This window comes from Neolamprologus multifasciatus, chromosome 14, assembly GCF_963576455.1.
Source record: "Neolamprologus multifasciatus chromosome 14, fNeoMul1.2, whole genome shotgun sequence".
Classification (NCBI taxonomy): Eukaryota; Metazoa; Chordata; class Actinopteri; order Cichliformes; family Cichlidae; genus Neolamprologus; species Neolamprologus multifasciatus.
In genome coordinates this window covers 29,782,565-29,803,550 of record NC_140452.1, presented here as the reverse complement: position 1 = coordinate 29,803,550, position 20,986 = coordinate 29,782,565, and the positions used below count along the sequence as shown (strand labels likewise).

At 41.6% G+C, this 20,986-nt stretch overlaps 2 protein-coding genes across 3 annotated transcripts; both read right to left on the bottom strand.

Annotated features, from left to right (window-relative positions):
• Window positions 1-8,821: 8,821 nt before the first annotated feature.
• On the bottom strand, window positions 8,822-11,024 carry LOC146504314 (uncharacterized). Its single transcript, XM_085184199.1, has 4 exons — window positions 10,978-11,024; window positions 10,806-10,866; window positions 9,067-9,196; window positions 8,822-8,983 (listed from the first exon to the last, which is right to left on the bottom strand). The coding sequence occupies exons 1-4, from the start codon at window positions 11,006-11,008 to the stop codon at window positions 8,897-8,899; spliced, it is 309 nt and encodes a 102-aa protein (XP_085040325.1). The 5' UTR covers window positions 11,009-11,024; the 3' UTR covers window positions 8,822-8,896.
• LOC146504313 (uncharacterized) lies at window positions 10,973-12,589 on the bottom strand. Of its 2 annotated transcripts, none has more exons than XM_085184194.1 (2): window positions 12,380-12,589; window positions 10,973-11,632 (listed from the first exon to the last, which is right to left on the bottom strand). In XM_085184194.1, exons 1-2 carry the CDS (start codon window positions 12,450-12,452, stop codon window positions 11,022-11,024), a joined length of 684 nt encoding a protein of 227 aa, XP_085040320.1. In that variant the 5' UTR covers window positions 12,453-12,589; the 3' UTR covers window positions 10,973-11,021. The 2 variants fall into 2 exon arrangements, with proteins under 2 accessions (XP_085040320.1, XP_085040321.1); XM_085184195.1 differs by lacking the exon at window positions 12,380-12,589 and adding an exon at window positions 11,950-12,347 and having other exon boundaries at window positions 10,978-11,632.
• Between the last annotated feature and the right edge of the window lie 8,397 nt (window positions 12,590-20,986).

Here is a 20,986-nt window from a genome sequence, read left to right as displayed (position 1 = left end):
GAGGCATGTTAATAAGGTCTTTAATATGGTACTCCGTTTAGCCACTTTATATTATTTAAAATACGGTTTTATAACACTTGTTACATTAGCCGGATTAGGCTACACGGCACTGCACTGCCATCCCAGATAGCAAGACGACATTGAATCGATGTTGATTTTTTTTATCTGATCAGGTGAGGTAAAAAACTATAACTTTAATGTCAGCCAAACCTATTTACTCAGGAACAAATAAAATAGTAAAAAAAAAAAAAGGCAAACAATATCATTTTTAAGTTATTTAAGTGACTTATATATATTTAACCAGAGTAGCGAAAGACGGGGGTGGGTTTGAAAACAATATGCCGGGAGTCCGGTGTTCTCACGGCTCTAGTGAGCCTAGCCCCCGGCTAGCTATCGAGCTAGTGGGTAACAGACGACTCCGAAAACGTCGGAGCGCTTTTGAAAATATGTGGTGTCTTGATAAACTGAGCAGATATTTGAGGTTTATACGGTTACATTCTCGCCTGAAAATATGTTAAATGTTTATTTTGTGACCCAGAAAGAATAATAAGTGTGATATCCTAGGATTAAGGAACCACGGAGACCATGTTTAACTTACAGTTACTTCTTTATTAAGAGACCCGGGGCATGCGCTACCACAGACTGAAAACTCTCCAACAACTGTTGCCCCCTGGTGGACAAATCCCTGCCACAACATAACATTCCTCCCCCCTTAAACTGAAACTACTCTGTAGTTTTAATCACTACAGAAAATACCCATAAACAAAAACTTCCCCTTTATAAAAATGCAACAACCCCGTCCCCAGCCTTTATTGCAATTTCACTCTGTAATAATGAACCTTTAGTCCAACAGTCTTAGGTTAACCTATAACAGTTCACAGTTATCTCCTTCTTATTATCGTAATCACGGCACAAAGTCTCTCAGGTGCTCCGGCGGTCTCTTGGTTCTTTGCGATCGCCGTAACCCAGTGGCAGGTGATTCCTGTGAATCACTACTCTCCATATGTGGCTTCACCACTGGTGTAACTTGCACCTCCATGTGTCTCTCATCCTCGTCTCCTGTCTCAGCGCTGATGTTTGGGGCTGCCTTTGGAGGCTCACCTGGGTGGCCTTCAGGCAGTCCTGCTGCCAGGCATGGCTCCAGGCGGGCAAACAGCTGATCTACGTGACGCCTCACCACTGTCCCATTGCCCAGCATCACCAAGTAGGAAACAGGCCCCGTCATCTCCTGTATAAGTCCTGGTATCCATTTGGGTCCTCTGCCATAGTTTCTGGTATATACTGTGTCTCCAATAACAAACATGCGCTCCTTAGCATGTCTATCATGATACAGTCTTTGGCTATCTTGTTTTGCTGTCACTTTCTGTTTCAAGTCAGGGTGTATGAGATCAAGAGTACACATCAACTTCCGGCCCATCATCAACTCAGCGGGAGACTTCCCTGTTGTGGACTGTGGTGTGATTCTGTAACTAAACAGAGCCCTGTTTAACTTGGTTGCCAGTGTGTCTCCAGTACTCTTTTTCATGAGTTCTTTGAACGTTTGCACTGCTCTTTCTGCCAACCCATTGGATGCTGGGTGATATGGAGCGGAGGTGACATGAGTGATTCCGTTCTTGGCCATGAACTCTTTAGTTTGTGCACTTACAAAACACTGGGCATTGTCTGAAACCACCATCTCAGGAAGGCCGTGCGTGCTGAAACAGTTTCTCAGGCAGTCTATGGTTGCAGCTGCTGTAGCGGATGGAACTGGATACACATCTAACCATTTGGAGTGGGCGTCCACTATTACTAAGAACATTTTACCCAAAAACGGGCCAGCATAATCGATATGTATCCTTCTCCAGGGCTTTTCTGGCCACTCCCAGGGGTGTAGCGGTGCCTCTTGCGGCCTGTGTCTATGTTCTTGACATGTACTGCAGGACCTCACCTTGTCTTCAATGTCATTCTCCATATGCGGCCACCACATGTAGCTTCTGGCCAGGCCCTTCATGCGGCTCATTCCTGGGTGTGACTGATGTAGCTGTTCCAAAAGGGGGCGTCGACCTCGTTCTGGTATCACCACCCTCGCCCCCCACAGCACACACCCATCCTGCACACTCAGCTCCTGTTGTCTCTGTCTGTAGGGCTGAAAATTAGGATGCTGCGTAGTGGGCCATCCTCTCAAAGCATACTCACGCACTCTGGAGAGTATGGGATCTTTGGTTGTCCATCTTTGCAGCTGCTCAGATGTCATCACGCCCTCCTGGTCCTGATCTACCATCAACACTTGGTCCTCAGCTGCTACCTCTTTAGGGAGGTTCTCTGGAAGAGGGAGACGACTCAGACCATCAGCATTACTGTTATTTTTGCCTTCTCTGTATTTAATGACATACTCATAGGCTCTTAATAACACCGCCCATCGCATGATCCTCTGTGACGCCATCTGAGGGACGGCCTTCAACTCATGGAACAAACTTATCAATGGCTTATGATCTGTGATAATCATGAACTTCCTGCCATACAGGTACTTATGAAAATACTGTACACCAAATATTACAGCCAAGCCTTCTTTATCCAGCTGTGAGTAGTTCTTTTCTGCTGCATTCAGGGTACGTGATGCAAACCCAATGGGTTTTTCCTGACCATCTGGCATGCGGTGAGCTAGTACTGCTCCCACTCCATAGGGGGATGCATCGCAAGAAAGAATTAAATCTTTTTGCTCATCATAGTGTACCAATACACTGCTTGACTGCAACAGTTCCTTTGATTTGCAGAAAACCTTCTCCTGTGCTGGTCCCCAACACCATGGTTCCCCCTTTCTCAGAAGCTTGTGCAGTGGGGCCAACAGTGTGGACAAGTTTGGCAAGAACTTATTATAGAAGTTCAACAACCCCAAATAAGCTTTGAGCTCTGTCACTGATTTTGGGGGTGGCGCCTCCTGCACTGCTTTCACTTTTGCTGGCACTGGATGCCAGTCCAGGGAGCAGTTGGACTCTACTTTAGAGACTGGACGAGGAGAGGACACTCGGGCAGAAAAAGACAGACTGTAGGGCACCAGAGAGGCTGGAACAGAAGTCACCTGGACACCTGCACCTTCACTACCTGCACACAGCATCAGGTAAAATATACTGTAATTAATGAGGCTGCTTACACTGAAATCCTTTACGTTACTAAGAACCTCAAAACAGTTACTTCAAAGTGTTTTATACTCTAAATGCTGCAATAATACAGAGAAACCCCAACATGACCCAATATGAGCAATAATTTGGCAACAGTGAGAATGAAAAACAGACTTTCAACAGAAAACCTCCAACAGAACCAGTTTCAGCCATCTGCCATGACTCGTTAGTGTTGTGGTTTTTCATTTTCAAAAGTGTCATTGAAGCATTTCTGGTCCAAGTATTCTGAAGTTGTCCTACCCTGAGGTTGGTATCGAGGATTGAGCACAGCAGGCAGACAGAACCTCAGACCATCATCAGCCTGCACAGCCAGCTCAGTGACGTACTCCAACCTGATGGAGGCGCTCTCTCCTGGAGGCAGACTGCCCACACTCAGAGAGAATATATCTGGACTCTCATCACTCTCCTCCAATAGGAAGGCCTGCTGACCGGAGCTCAGAGCATCATCATACTCCTCACGAGCCTGAAGCACAGGTGACACATGTCAGTGACATTCACTGTGTTTATTTTGAAGCTCACTTATAATCAGGTTATATTTACAGTCCAGCTCACCTTCTGTTTCTCCTTCAGCTCAGCTACAATCTGTGTCTGTCCAATCTGAGCACTGAAATGACAGACAGCAGCATCTCCAGGCAGAGGGAAGACAAAAACAGCCTCTAATGGTTTGTCCTCCTTGTTCTCGTAGTTCAGAGTGGAGACCACTGTAGCCACATGGTCCCTCACCTCCAGCTCCACCTCAATGCTCTTCAGAGGAACTGACAGACAAACAGAATTGTGATACAAACACAACACTCATATATTCTAGTGAAAAATGTTACATTTTAGCCACATGAAACTGTTATAAGAAATAAGTATACATGAAGATTTTAATAATGAAGTGAGGTTCTGGTGAATACAGTCTCTTTATTTTCTATCAGTACCTGGTTCTTTCTCGAATGTTAGCAGACCACAACAGTTCATCATCGCACCTGTGAAACAAAAACATTTAAGGAAAAGGTGATGCAAACACTTTTATATCTGCTGTACAATCTTCCCCGTGAAACTCATCAGATAATGTAATCACATCAATGAATGTGGTTATCTTTACTATTCATATAATAATATTATTACTATTATTACTACTATCCTCACAGGAAGAATGTCCTAGGTTTGAATCCACCACCTGGCCAGGGCCCTTGTGATTGAGTTTGCATTCTCTCCTGTCTGTGTGGGTTCTCAACAGCTTCCTCCCACAAGAAGACAACCAGTTAGTGGGGTTAGGTTAGTCAGTGTCAGTGATTATCTGCAGCCCTGCGACAAACCTGCGAGGTGTCATAACCTGAATTGGATAAGCGGGAGAGAAGAGATGGACGAATCGATGGATTAGTCTCATTAGTAGTAATTCTGATTCAGTAAAAGGACTAGATGTTGTAGTCCCTGATAATGCTAGACTGCTAGATAGGTACTAGATTGGACATAGTGCTGGTGATGGTGGTGATAGTGATGATCACTTCTTATGGATACGGCTGACAGTGCGACCAGTGCCACGCCCCTCCAACCATGACTTTCACTTTCCTGTGGTCGGAGTTTAAAAACAGCACAAATGTCTCATCACCACATGGATCTATTTCATTTTATAACAGAAACACAGCTCGTAGAACTTCAATGTGACAGCACCCGGATTGTTGTCATACATGTTAAAGTTGTCATGTCAGTGAGCTGATGACCTGCTTAAACAAACGAACACTGGGAACTTACCTCTAAGAACAGACTGTGAGAGCTGTGTCGCTTCACTGGAGTCCTGTCTTGTAAATACGTGGAGAATATTCTGCAAACACGAAGCGCTTCTGCCCACACAGCGACTTTCCCGAAACAGGAAGACTTGTGGCTGTGCTCGATTCTTTAATAAGAGCGCACCGGGTGGGTGGAGCTTTACGCTGCGGTTTGAGATCGGTGGGATGTCTCTCTTTTTTTATATATGTCTCTGAAACGCTGGAAACTCTCGCACTTGTAAAATTATACTGTATTTGTATTTTACTGTTCTCAAACAAACAAACAAAAAACGCTGCATCTACCAGAATGGAACAAGCAACACAGTTTTCATTCAAGTCACATCCAATCTAATCACAGTCATTTCCTTTTGGTGATGAGTGTATTATGATGGGTAGATGTATTATGTATTATGTTAATGCTGAAGCTTTGGACTGTATCGCTTTCATCTGACACTAAAATTATCCCCATCAATACATATTTTTTCCTTCATAGTGCACCCGTCCTGGATCTGATAGAACAGGCAATATCAATGAGGCTGTGTTTTTTTCTTTTTCTTTTATGGTATGGTATAATTTTGTTGATGGCATAGGTTCCTGTCTTTCCTGTCTCCTTCAGAAATATCTGTCCATATGAGGCATGAGTGCTTCAGATTATCGACTCGTGCAGAACAATGATCAAATTGAGCTATTCTTGGAAAGTGGATGGTTTATAGTTTGTTCAAGAGCGAGTCAACACAGCACTATTCCCTAAATGTTTTCTCTTAAAGACAAAAATGCAGTGAACCAAGTCTTGCTGTTTGAAAGCGTTAGAAAGCAGCTGAGACAGTAAACATAGTTCCATTTTTAGATTGTGTTTTACTTATTCTTTAGAAAATGAAGGATCGTGTGCTGTTGTGGGACCTTTAAGGAACAATCAGCAAACATTAGCAGAATACAAGCATTTTATTGATAAAACTGCCTAGAAGCTGGAATGAACCTGTTATATTAAGTGTTTGGTTCCTTTCACTGTCTCATGAGCCTCCTGAACTGAAGAAAGTGGAATGACTCCTGAAATTGGCTTTGGTTTGTGAAACAAGTCAAAAGTCACAAAGTATGAACATCATCACCATCTAGTGGCAGAGAAAAAGAATGGGCACGCACACACACACGCACACACACACGCACACAGTAGCTGTCCAATCTTTACTGTGTATTATGAGTATTCTACGGTGGCCCTGAGAGGCCAAACGGACTGCAACTTCAGAAAACACTTGCAAAAAGAAAAATGCTGCAAAAAGAAAAACGCTGCAAAAGCACAGAGGTTTATTCGGAGGTTTATTCCCCATTTCTCAACCTTGGCAGCCCCTCTTACAGATCTCACGAGAAAACACACTTCTAAAGTGATGTGGAATGATGACTGTGAACATGCCTTACAATCTTTAAAGAGACAGATCTCTGAAGCCCCTGTTTTGCAAAGCCCTGATTTTTCCAAACCATTTGTTGTACAAGTAGATGCCTCTAATGTTGGACTTGGAGCAGTACTGGCTCAGGGAGAAGCTGGTGAAGAAAAACCGATGCTTTTCTTAAGTAAAAAGCTGTTTGACAGGGAGACAAAATATTCAACAGTAGAAAAAGGACTGGCAATCAAATGGGCAATTGATTCGTTGAAATATTATTTCCTTGGAAGAGAATTTATTCTTCAGACAGATCACAGACCCCTGGTGTGGATGCACTCCAAGCAACATCAAAATGCGAGCATACTGCGCTGGTGCCTAGCCCTCCAGCCATACCAGTTCTGATGTTTCCCTCACGACACCTCTCTGCGTAACATTCTACAAAAGCAGCTGTACATGCCCACTCCATTTTTGATGTACCCTCCTATGATGATGAACCTGTTCCAATACAGACTACAAAACAGAGAGAGGCATCTAAGCTTGAAAGGAGAGTGGATGAGGTTGCAAAGCAAGTAGACAAACTGAGCCAAAGGTCCAAGAATCCTCCTCCTGACAGTGAGCTTAGTGCAGCATTAAAACAGAGACAAGAAGAAACTGTTAAACTTCAAAATAAGAAAAATGAGTTGCCTAAGCTACTGAGAGCTCGCTCAGAACTAAAAGTGTTAAAGAAAATAACAGTGATGGCAAAGATTACTTAATGGCAAGAAATGGCAGTGCCAGGAGACCTGTTAAGGTTCCCTCTATGTCAAAAGTGTGATTCTCCTTTAGATGTGGTGAAGAAGCCTATTGCTGCTCGATGTCCAAATGAACCTAACTAGAAAAATGCTGAGTTATTATATTATATATAATTAAAATGTTAATTCATTTAAAACCAACTCATTCATTTTTAGGAAAAATTAATTATTATTTTTTTCCATGTTTACTGTGATGCACTGCATGATGAATTTATTTCATCCGTCAACCTCACCCATCAGAGTTAGGGGGCGGGGCTAACAATGAAACGGTTAAAACGCTGCTTTAGTCCGGAGTCGATTCCTTTAGATGGCATCTCTCAGTACCAAGTAAAGAGATCGTACATGCATACTTGCTAGTTCTTATTTGGCACGTTCGCTCACGAGTCCAGACTTCTGAAGATGAGAGGACACAGCTGACAGGGAGACGGCAGCATCACCTGCCCTTCACTGTGTACTTAAACAACTACCACAGACCTTCCACGGCACAGGAAAGACTGAGTGGACCGACAGTAGCAAGTATTAACAACAAAGTTGGCCATCAGATTTCTTGCAGTGATGTAATAAATGATTTTCCCTCTAAAAAAGCTGGAAAACAAAAATGTTAAGAGGAGGATGGAGTATTGAGGAAAAACAAAAGTCAAATGTTTGGATTCCAATCATTCATTTTCAAATGTAATTCTTCCTGTTTTTACCAAAGAGTTTACACAGTTTTACAGTTTTCAGAACAAATTCTTCTACTTAATTATTCGACTGATTTACAAATCATGTTCCCTTATTGCACCTACCTCTATGAAATTACAGTACTGAAGCATTTCTCTGATATTTTTTGTGTTTTATTTAGTAGTTAGAACTTAAAACATATGAACTAGGTACTGTTTTATTTAAGGGATTTTTTCCTTGTTGTTGCACATTGTTCTTACAGTTTATTTAAAACTAGAAATAATAAAGCAGTTGACGTGTTTCAGGCTGTGACTTTTAGTATCTGTTGGTACTTCATCACTTTGAATAAGTGTAAGTCAACACCAGGCCGCACTTTCAGCACTTTCAGCACTTTCAGCACTTTCAGCAGTTTCAGTCTTTCCATTAAACAAATGAACAACAATCCATTATTTTCACCGTTAAACAATAAAATATGCTTCTTGACTCCTTGATGCAGGTGCCCACCTACGACCTGGTTTATTAATACTAAGCTAAAGAGGAAAGCAACTCACTGTAGTTCTCACAGCTCAGGACAAGCAGACACCTGATGTTGAGTGACTGAATGGAACTAAAACAAGAATTCATAATTATGTTTGTCTGCCATGAACACGTGATGATAAAACTCTGCATATGGAGTCAGGAGACTGATGACCTGTGAAATGAGCTGTTAGAAATGTGCAGATATGTGTAAACATTGATCAGCATTTAACATTCAGGATGGAGCAAAACTTCTGACCTGCATGTATGAGAACCTTTAATCACATCATCTTTGTAGTGAAATAGCTGATGACTCATTAAACGTTTCCATGTAATTTATCCACAGTGAAAAATATTCACTTTGCTGGATCTGAAAATCACGTGTTCATTTCATTAGACACTAGCGATACTATTAAACTGGACCTTATCATTATCATATAGCACTAAATGTGAAACTGAGTCATATCATAACAATCTATATATGTAATATGTGTTTGCCTGAATCTTCCAGCACAAACAGAAAGAGGAGCTGTTGTCTGAGTATCAATGCAAATAGACACCAGAAATCGTTCAGTAAAGACAAATTTAATAAATGAAAGCTGGTGAGAGGGCCTATGATGTTTCTCTTTGGATCCTCCTTCCATTCATTTCTTCTGCTTATCCAATTCAAGATTGGAGCTATCCCAGCTGTTATGGGGCCAGAGGCGGGGGTACAACCTGGACAGGTCAGTCTAACACAGAGAAACAGACAACCACTCACACTCACATTCAACCTAACTGCATCTCTGTGGACTGTGGGATGAAGCTGGAGTACCTGGAGGGAACCACAAAGGCCCGAGGACTGTCTTGCTCTCAGGTGACGGCCGTTCACGCTGCTCTGAACACTCTCAGTTGTCTTTGGATCATCCTGTTGTTTGTCTCCCAGTGTCGTTACTGCTCCTCTCCTTTCAAAGACAAACACCAAATAACACCAAATGAGAGTGAATCACTTCAGAACAACGGGAACACTCCTGGTTATTGTGAGCAAACATCATAACCAGATGAATATATTTACCATTTTACTGGGGGAAAATCTTCTGTGTGGAGTTTCTTCTCATCTTCGCTCTTTTTCCTGACATTTAGAAACAAGAGGCAGAAAAGAAAGAATAAAAGTTAAAACCTCAAAGATTTTTTAATATTTGGGATATTTTAGAAACAACCTTAAACACTATTTACTACTTACCACTTTGTTCATTCTTGCTGACGTTCACTCTCCTCATCTTCTCTCTAAAGGACAAATGACAGTAAAGAGGGAATCATTTTAGTAACTTTATCAACCAGGTAAGCAGAATTTTAGATCTTTATCAATATTATGATTAAAAGCAGAGTGAATACTTATCTTTTTACGAGAAAGGGTTCAATCCGTCCTGTCTTAGGTCTTAATGTCACCTTGTCTCCTCTCTGTTTTCTCTGAAAAACAAAAGACAAATGGGAAGAATAAAATTAGTAAATGATTTCAGCAACTAGAGGAAGTGTTCACTGAGGAGGAGCTGTCATAATAATATAAAATCAATATATACTTATCTTTTTTTAAATGAGAGTTTACAGAGCACGCTGGCTTCGCTCCTCCCTCCGCTCCTCTCTGAAAGTTAACTGGATAAAGGATAATAACAATTAATAACATCATCAAAACAGACAAAGCTGAAAGAATTGCTGATCAGAGTTGTGACAGAGTCGCAGGTTAGATGGATGTATACTTATCTTTCACAATGAGAGCGTTTGCATAGACGTCTCTTCAGGTCTTTTTATTGTTTTCTCTCTGCAGAGGAAAGTGATGAGACTGATGAGGAAATACCAAATACAAAGACTGACAAAGGGAACTGAAAAAGTCAAACCAAAACCTATACTGGGGAAAAACTATAGGAAACAGAACTACTGAGGCAATGAAACACGAGGGGACCGCGACTAACACTAGGGAGGGACAAAGGGAGACTGACATAATATTTACACACAGGAGGCTGATTATGGGAACTAAGGACACATAGAAACACAGCTGAACCGAATAACAAATGAACAACAAGTCGAAACAAACTCTAATGACAGTTCAACAAGTTTCTAAACACAACAAATAACTTTCAGGATGTTTCAACAATGTGTAAAATGAGTTCTTATCTTTTTTTGTGAGAGGGCCTTCAATGTTTCTCTTTGGATCCTCCTTCCATCCATTTCTTCTGCTTAACCAATTCAAGATTGGAGCTATCCCAGCTGTTATGGGGCCAGAGGCGGGGGTACAACCTGGACAGGTCAGTCTAACACAGAGAAACAGACAACCACTCACACTCACATTCAACCTAACTGCATCTCTGTGGACTGTGGGATGAAGCTGGAGTACCTGGAGGGAACCACAAAGGCGCGAGGACTGTCTTGCTCTCAGGTGACGGCCGTTCACGCTGCTCTGAAGACCCTCAGTTGTCTTTGGATCAAATAACACCAAATGAGAGTGAATCACTTCAGAAACACAGGAACACTCATGGTTATTGTGAGCAAACGTCATAACAAGATGAATATATTTACCATTTTACTGAGGGAAAATCTTCTGTGTGGTGTTTCTTCGCAGCGTGACTCTTTTTCCTGACTTTTAGAAACAAGAGGCAGAAAAGAAAGAATAAAAGTTAAAACCTCTACGATTTTCAAATATTTTAGGACATTATTTTAGAAACAACCTTAAGCACTATTTACTACTTACCACTTTGTTCAGGCTTGCTGACGTTCGACATGCTTCACTGTATATTATAATCTCAAGCGCTTCCTTGCTGGAGTCGGGCTCCGGATGCTGCTCTCTTCCTCCGGAGCCTTCCTCTTAGCACGCTTTGCCGACATATTTAGAAAACGGCAGAGCACCGAAGTGAGAACTGTGCCGTCCGCGCTGTAGTCTGTTATTCTCCAGCGGTTCGTCATCTCAGTGTCCTCTGTTCGGTAAACAGTGGAGATGACTCTGGTGACGGGGAGGCCGTCGACAGTCAGGGTGCGGACACAGTTCCTCCGATCTGCCTTCAGCACAGCAAGATCCGCTTTCTCTGGAAGAACTGGAGTCAGGAAGCGTGGATGAGAGCTGGAGCCCGCAGGCGGCAGCATCATGCCAGCTGGTGAGTCGGTAGGAGGAGAAGGAGTGGTGTTCTCTCTTTGGCTCTGCCTCACATGGACAAATGGTGTCGTCACCTGGTCCCGGTGGAACAATCCTTTAAAAGGTATGTAAGGAAAGTCCTTGGACCCAGTCACCAGGTTATGGTAAAGAGTGAGGACCATGTGGGACATGGAGTCCAGTTGGCTGCTGCTCAGTTCACGGTTCCTCAAGTTAAGGACGACCATCTGAGGTGCAGTGATTGGACTCACCAGCTCAGCTACGAGAAAGCAAAGCGTGCGTCTACGTTAATCATGTGATCACACAAATTAAAGCCTGAATTTAAATTGTCCAGACATGGCTTTACATCATCATAAGCTATTCCACACACAAACAGTAAGAAGCTCCCAGCAGAACTCATTGTTTATGAAAGCCTTCACATTTTTCACGTGGTAAAAGTTTTCATGTGGTGTAAGGCTGCATGGACTTTCACTGAGGTTTTAATACGCATTCACATTAAGGAGTAATATCGTCATATTAGTTGAACATCGATATTTTGAGAATAAAGCAGCTACATTTAGGTGAGAAACCTCACACCTCCTTATTGCAGGCACACACTGTTTCAATCCCAAACTCAGCTAGCGACTCTGTGAACTTTTAAAACTCCATTCTCCAGCTTTACACATTCACAATCTATGAAACTTTCACGTATAACTCAGCGCCAGCAGCCCAAACATGTTAACTCAAACCCTCTACATGCAAAAACGGGCCCGCGCGCTGACGTCAGCGTCCTCCAATGGCGTTTCCAGGGCGCGTGCATTCAATTGTTTTTTTTTCAGCAATTAAAAAAAAACATGGCGCCATCTTTATAGTGTACTGGCACATGTTAAAATTGATGTTAGTCAAGTATGAAACATCTCATCCTAAATGTTAACACTCATGAAGTCCTACTTCCAAACAATAAAAGACAAAAATTTAAGTTGTATTTGTTTGCTAGCACTCTGACATATTAGCCTGCTGTACTCACCATAGCGTTGATCTATCACCTCAATGAAAAGGGAGAGCAGGTGCATCTCGCGACTGAAGTTTGTAGAAGTCATTTTGCAAATCCTTCTTGAAGATTTTCAAACAGCTGTAGTTTGAAAAATCCGAGTTTTCACAGCACTAGTGGGAAAAAGCTCCTGTTTGCGCTTAAACGTGAAACCCGAATTCCAATTTTGCCTCCTGCTTTTATAACTGCACTCGAACACGTCATCATCACCATGACTCCCAGTGTCACCGAAAATCAATTTTATTTATTTAAAATAAAGTTCGTCTAATTATCATAGTTTTTAAATATATATATATATTTCTTTTTATTTTACTGTTTTATTCATCCTTTTTAAAAAATATATTGCCAAACTTTGTCGTTTTAATTCTTTAAAAAATCATTAATTCACCAGTTTACAAAAATGAAGATCGATATCTGAAATTTAAATTAATAAATAAATAATTACAATTGATAATGGACTTTCAGCATTAAAGAATAGTTTTTCAATGCGCTTTAAATGTTATCAGAGCCGATGTTGTGCCAAAAAGTGATCGCAGTCCAAAAAGTGATTTACGGTATTTAAACGTTTGTTTATGTCATGACATGTGTGAACGGTTGATGTTTAAGGTGCAGTTCATGTGGAAGCCAGAGAAGGGTGGTGTTGTGCGCATAATACAAAGTGATGGCGAAACCTAAAAGACGGTGTCATGTCTGCTCCCTGAAGCAATCTCATAACAGTTTCAATCTATTTCAAGCCAGTTAGCACATTTCTGTTATGAAGTGCAATAATTTTTTGGCAGTAAACTTTTAAATCCTTTTATTATGAATATCACATTCTCAGATTTTCAAGAGAGACCAGACCAATAGGGCAGCAGAAATCACAAAAATAAATAAATAAATAACAGTTTTATAAAGATTAAAATAGTAAAAAAAAAAAAAAAAGAAGACTGGATTGATTATGATGTATAACACAGAATATGTACAATAACAGAGTTATAAACACATCTAGAAAACACGTGATACTTTTATTTCATCTATAACCTCTGTGCAAATTTTGTTGACTGCAAAGTGTTTATGAATATGTTTTTAAAAGCTGGTTATCTGACTGTCAGTTAATAGCAATTAAAAAGAAAGCTGATTTTTATTATTCCTAAATGGAAAAAGTCCATTATGAATTTTTGTTATGAATTTTATTTATCAATCCACCTCCTCACTGCTCTTTCCCGGTGCAGCAGCCAGAGCTGGATCAAGCAGCCAGATGGCTTCTGGAGGAAGACTAACTGCAACAAAGGGTCTCTGGGAGGCTGCTCAGGCACAGCAGCTGAAAAATCAAAGATGAAATAAAAACTGGACCTGATCATGGTGCTGGATGAGACAGAAAGTCAAGATGATAAACCAGTGTATGAATTAGTAACACTGATTATGATGATCATGTTTAGGTGGAAACTAGCGAGCTAACTTCCTGCTAACCTCTAACTCAGTTAATTTGACTAAACTCTGTTTTCATGGATGCCTGGATGTTAAACTTAATTGTTAAACCTGGTAAAGCAGCAACGCTGATCATTTTATTAAAGATGAAAGAAGTTAGACCGTTTTTAGCTCTCAGTGATCCCTCAGTGTTCGTTTGACTTTGGGACCTGAAACATGGCAGCTTTTCACTTACACATTTTTGAACCACTCATTCATAGAAATAGTTTCCAGTCAAAGATTTGGACAGATCCACCAAGTTCACAGTAGTTTTACAATTTTCTGCAGTGCAGAAAAAAAACCCTGAAAACATCACACCTCTGAAGTAACACATTGTGATTCATGTATAAACAACACACAATTATTGTAGCTTCTTCAAAGCCTCCTTATATTCAACACTTGGGTAGGTGGTGTTATACATGCCCTCACAGCACCGGCACATCAGTCATCCTACTTTCACCTTGTCACCCTCATTAAGCTGCTCTCTTTCCTCTGATTAATCGTTAGTGCTGATTGGCTACAGAAGGCCCACCACATGCATGGGGGATACCGTGGGCCAGGGCTGTGGCATCTAATGTCTGGTTGTCAGTGTCCTGTGGAAAAACAAGTGATTGTCCTAAAATCAGATGTCCCAGCAGATTGATCTAGTTTGCCATGCTGGCAAAATTGTCCACTCTCAAAATCCCAATCACCCTGTTGCAAGTCTATTACAAGACCAATACACCAAGACAAACAGCCATTTATGCTTTTTACACAGGCAGCCAATTTAACCAGGGAACTTGGCACAGATATATATTTTTTCTATCCTTGTAATTCTACAAGAATTATTTAACTAGAAGAATTGTTGTACCACACATTAAAGTTTCAAATCAGTGAAAAAGCAATACTAATTTAGGGAGCACAGCAGTTGCAGCCATTTGAAGGTTTTTTGTTTTATTTTGTTTTCTCCGGCAAGGTCATCTGTCAGAGGGGCAAGAGGCAATGTTTTGGTAAGTACTGACACAGAGGTAAGTGACTCAAAGGTAAGAGGTAAGTGAAGCAAAGGTGAAGCACAGCAACTGATTTTCTTACTTGTTTAGCAGGACGGTGAAAGAGAGAACTGTGCTGAGAATGATCCAAGAGGCTGATTGTTTGTGACCTTTTGCAAGGTTTTTACAGTTTTTTCTGATTGCTTAAGCACATTTTTTGTAACTATTGGCTATTTTTGCAAAACTCCACACACAAATAAGAAAACCTGTCACCCAATTATCAAAACATTGTAGTTCTCTTGCAAAAGCGAACACAGCTAGATTAACTCTTCACACCTTCGTAAAAATGGTGTTTTCGTATCAAACAGTACACACAAGCCATCATCTACTAAGCACACAATGCGCCAACTGCACACTGATGGTATGAATACAAAACACATCTGGCTTTTGCTTTCTCTGTGTACAGATGTCAATTTGAGGTCACACTTTTGTCATAGTGTCATGTAAACATACAAGGATCCGAACTTCAAGTATTGGTGTTTATTCACACTCATCAAAACCAAGACAAAGTCAGAACACAAAATAGGAATTTCACAAAAAAAAGGGAAAAAAAAGACAATCAGCCTACATCATGTCGTCTTTCTGGGTCCGGCCACAAAATTTCGTCCACATCGCATGCGATATCCTCCAGTCCAAGGCACCGGGGAAAATATCTCCTTGAATGCCGTATCCAGGCCTGACATGATGCCTGGTCAATATCTCCACATGCCTCCTCCATTGCCTGTAAAAGGGCTACCTGTTGATGAGGATGACGGTCGTACACTTTCCAGCGCCAGGCAGAGAAGAACTCCTCGATGGGATTTAAGAATGGAGAGTATGGAGGGAGGTTGAGTGCCATGAAGGATGGGTGGTCTGTAAACCAGTTGCGGACCAAAGCAGCCCTATGGAAACTAACATTGTCCCATATGATGACATATCGGGTCTGCTCTGGTCTCTGAACAGTGAGCATGTCATGCAAGGTGTCCAGGAATGCAATAATGTGTGCAGTGTTGTATGGGCCTATGGTTGCATGATGGTGAACAACACCATTTTGGCTTATAGCTGCACACATGGTTATGTTACCACCACGTTGTCCTGGGACATTGATGATGGCACGGTGTCCAATTATGTTCCTGCCACGTCTCCTGGTTTTACTGAGGTTAAAACCAGCCTCATCTACAAAAAGTAGCTCATGTCCCGTTGCATCTGCTTCTAGTTCCATCACTCTCTGGACAAGACAAAACAAATGCAACACATCAGGCCCATGCACAGCGCTACAGTATGCACTTCCAAATTCAGAACCAATGACACTAGCTTACCTGCACATAGTCATATCGCAGTTGCTTTACACGTTCTGTGTTTCTCTCGAAAGGAACTTCATTCTTATTCTGTGGCGCGCAAGTACACGACTTAGTGTAGAAATGCTTGCACTGTGTATATTTTGAAAGATGGTGTCATTATCAATTATGCGCTGCTGTATTTCGCGCAGTCTTATTGCATTATTGGCAATCACCATGTTCACTATATGGGTCTCTTGCTCTGGAGTGAACATTCTGCCTCTGCCCCCAACATCTGGACGTCTAGCAATTCTGTAAAGTAACAATTTCAGTATTTTTGCATGTATGGTACTGTTGTGTTTCTCATTAGAGTATGGCAGTGCTACAAAGTACTTACCGATTCTCATTTCGAAATGTCCTAATGATGCTTGCCACAGTGTAGCGGCTCAGTTTAGGCTGAACCCGTTGGCCAGCTTCCCTCAGGGTCATCCCATGGTTGATGACATGGTCCACTATTGTAGCCCTGATGTCATCAGTTATTCTGTTTCTTACTCTTCTTACCCTTCCTCTTTCCCCTCCTCGTCCTCTTCTTGCTCCTCTTTGTCCTCTTCCTCTAACTTCCTCTAACCCTCTTGCTTCTTCACCTCCACGTCCTCTTCCTCCAACTTCTTCACCTCCACGTCCTCTTCCTCCAACTTCTTCACCTCCACGTCCTCTCCCTCGGCCTCCTCTGATTCTCACTCTTCTCACTCTTACTGCTCCTTCCATTGTACTCCACATAGACAGCTTACCTGTGGCCTGTTTATAGTGCTTAGGCTGATTGCAAAGTGGACTAATTATCTAAAACAGTTTTCACATGTGAAAGTGTGCCAGACAGTTGGCAAAATAGTGTTAATGATAGCCATACATGTGTATAATTTTGCTAGGAGTGTGTTGGAAATTTGGTAATTGAGTGTAAGCAGTGAGTTGTGCCTACAGTTTTGCAAAGTGTGTGTTACAAAATTGCAAACTGAGTGCAAAGCAGTGTTTGTGCTTTTAGTTTTGCAAACTCAGTGAGTGGTTTTGCTATAAGTGTTAATAGTTTTAGGAATTGTGCTATAAGAATCACAGTTAGGGTTCAAGCATTCAGAAAAAACTGTAAGATGAGCAGAGAGGCAGGAAGGGCAATGGGCTGGAAGGAGTGGGTTTGTTGTATTGGAAACATGAAACATCGGGTGGATGTGAAGGAATGAAGGTAGCTTGAGTTTTTACTAGAGAAGGGCAGATGTTGTAGTCGATTTTATGAGGTCCAATGAGGCATGGTGCATGCCAAAGATTTTTAAGGGTATGTCCTTAGCTGAGAGCCATACCTTTTTTCCCAGGCTCGTAGTCCAGGACAGAGGACCTAATCCGCCAGCTCCGTTGTACGTGATGCTGAATGGATGGCATGGTGAGGTTGGCTTAGATGGATTGGAAGAGTGGTGGTTGGTGGCTGGGGCGATCGTGGCTCAAGAGTTGGCAGTTCGTCTTGTAATCGGAAGGTTGCTGGTTTGAGCCCTGGCTCGGATAGTCTTGGTCGTTGGGTCCTTGAGCAAGACACTTCACCCATTGCCTACTGGTGGTGGTCAGAGGGCCCGGTGGCAACAGTGTCCGGCAGCCTCGCCTCAGTCAGTGTGTCCCAGGGCAGCTGTGGCTACAATGTAGCTTGCCATCACCAGTGTGTGAATGACTGAATGTAGTGTAAAGCGCTTTGGGGTCCTTAGGGACTAAGTAAAGCGCTATACAAGTACAGGCCATTTACCATTTTACCCTAGAAATCCTTCAAAGGGAGATAGGCCTGAAGTGGAGGAGGTGAGAGAGTTAAAGTTAGGTACATAAATATTTGGACAGAGACAAATTTTTTTCTAATTTTGTTCTGTACGTTACCACAATAAATTTTAAATGAAACATCTCAGATGCAGTTGAAGTGCAGACTCTCAGCTTTATTTTAGTTTAGTGAACTAAAAGATTGCATAAATATAAGAGGAACCAATGGCTTTTTAACACAAACACTTCATTTCAGGGGCTCAAAAGTATTTGGTCAAAATTAATAAAACAATGTTCTTTTCTAATACTTGGTTGAAATACCATTGCTGGCAACGACAGCCTGAAGTCTTGAACTTGTAAATTTCACTAGATGCTGAGTTTCCTCCTTTTTTTAATGCTCTGCCAGGCCTTTAATGCAGCGGCTTTCAGTTGCTGTTTGTTTGAGGCCATTTCTGTCCAAAGTTTACTCTTCAGCAAATGAAACGCATGCTCAATCAGGTTAAGATCAGGTGATTGACTTGGTAATTCAAGAATATTCCACTTCATTGCTTTAATAAACTGCCAGGTTGCTTTGCCTATATGTTTTGGGTCATTGTCCGTCTAAATTATGAAACCAATCACTTTGACTGCATTTAGCTAGATTTGAGCAGATAGTATGTCTCTGAACACCTCAGAATTAATTTAGCTGCTTCTGTCCTGTCCTGTGTCACATCATCATCAATAAACACTAAGTCTCAGGGCCACTGGCAGCCATGCCCACACTGCCTCTCAGTACCAAAGTGTAGAATTTGCCACTCCTAATATTGTAGCCATTTCTCTTTTTGTTTTTTTCTGTTTTGGCATCTTAAGCATGGCTTGTTTCACATGCATGGAGAGCTCTTTTGACCCCATGTTGTCTATTCACAGCAAAACCTTCTAAATGCATTCACCACACCTCAAATTGACTCTAGAAGGGGATTGCTGTACCTCCTGTGCACCTCGATCACTGCTGCAGGGTTTGGAGGCAGACGAAATCAGCCCTCCTTCACATTGCTCAACACAACCACCGCCTTGCTGACAAAAGGGGGTCCTCAGCTCTGTTTCACAGTAGGTCAGAGGTTCCGGCTGTCCTCTACGGACGTTGCTTTGAAGTGCATGTCTAAGAAACTGGCTCCCTGATTCTCAGGTCCTTCTTAGATTGAAAACATCATCAGTCCTGTTGCTGTACGTTCAAAGTTGCCTGCTGCCGAGATCCATTCCACTTTCCATGTTTTTCAGTTTAAGCCAGTCTCTTCTAGTCCTCTGTCCTGTTTATCTTTTCTTGTGTGTTGAAAATAAACATTTTAATATTCTTATTGCTTGTCTGGGTCTGCTTTCTGGGTCCAGCTTGAGCCTTGGTTATGATAAATACCATATGTCAAGGGAAAAATTTGTACTCCTGGTGCTTCATGGAACCTGACATGACAGAAGGTTTATCCTGTGTGGGATAAAAGGTTCAGTTGAGTGATAGCTCTTGGATAGAAGCTGTTCTTTCATCTGGCAGTAGGTGAATTCAGTAACCTGTGCCATTTGCCTAGAGGGGGGCAGAGGGAAGAGACCAGTGGATGTCCTCCAGAGGCGGCAGAGGCTGGCCAGTGATGTCCTGAGCAGTTTTTATCACCCTCTGGAGAGTTTCTCTGTCTGCTGCTGAGCTGTTCCCAAACCAGACAGTTATACAGTACAACAGGATGCTTTATATTGAGAGTAGAAATGCTCTAATAGATTTGCAGACAGGTGGGGCTTCTTCAGTATTCTGAGGAAATAAAGTCCCTGTTGTGCCTGTTTTATAATAGGAGCACCATTCGTTGTCCATTTAACGACCTCATTGATGGCAACTCCCAGAAATATAAAGCAAGCACCCCCTCATCCTCCTCACCTCCAGATTCCAGTGGCCTGAGCGCCCCTCTCTGTCGCCTGAAATCACTGACTTCTTTTGGTTTTTTAATATTTAAGGAAAGGTTTTTATAAGAGCACCAATCAGATACTGACTTGATGTCAGATGTTTTATATTATTATTTTGTGGACATCAGATATCTGAAAGCAGCAGAGATGGGAAGTAAAAACCTAAAAACATTCAAGGTTAAGCAGTGATTCTTTTTTACTGTTTAAAATCAAAACTTTGTGAGTTTATATTTCAAATAATAGCTGATGAGCTTCATCTCCATATTCTACCAGTTGGTGATGGTAATTCATCATCATTTGAATGTACTAATAACAGAGTTGCAGCAACTGAAGATACATAATTTAAACAATTATTCACCACACATTTATTTAACTGAGCTTTTTAACTAAGCATTACTCCATTACCAATTGATTAAATTGTATATTCTAACTGAGGAAACCTAACTTTTATACTTCTTTATTTGGCGATTCTGTTTGGAGACATGTGACGTTAGAGACACCAGCAACCATGGTCAATTGTCTTCCAGTGGCCAGAGAAGGTGACATTGAGGAAAATTTAAAACTGCTGGCTAAGGGTAAACGTAAATTGTCATGTTTTGGCTGTGTACAGGCAGGAGAAGGACCCAAACGCAAAACTCACGACAACAAAATTAAACTCAAAAAGCTGCTTTATTGCAGAATGGCATGGAAAACTAAACTAAACTGGGACACGGATAAACTGACACGCAAGGAAACACAGCCATGAGGGAGACTACGACACTGACAAAGAGAAACACAGGGCTTAAATACACTGAGGGATAACGAGGGAATGACAGACAGAAGGACAGCACAGCTGGAAGTAATCAGGCTGGACGAAAGGGAAGCAAAACTAGAAACACTGACATGAGACACGGACCTTCAAAGTAAAACAGGAAACACACTGACTGAACTCTAGACATGTAAACTTAACAGCAACTGGGGAGACAGAACATAGGAACCTGAAACATGGTACAAAAAGGTCACAGTAGACACAACATGGAACACACAAATTACAAAGCCAAAGAACTAAACCTATGATAACCATAACTGAAACCTAAGGAAACAAGAAACAGTACAACAAAGGACTCAAATCATAAACCATAATATAAAAACACAAGATCTCTTCAAAA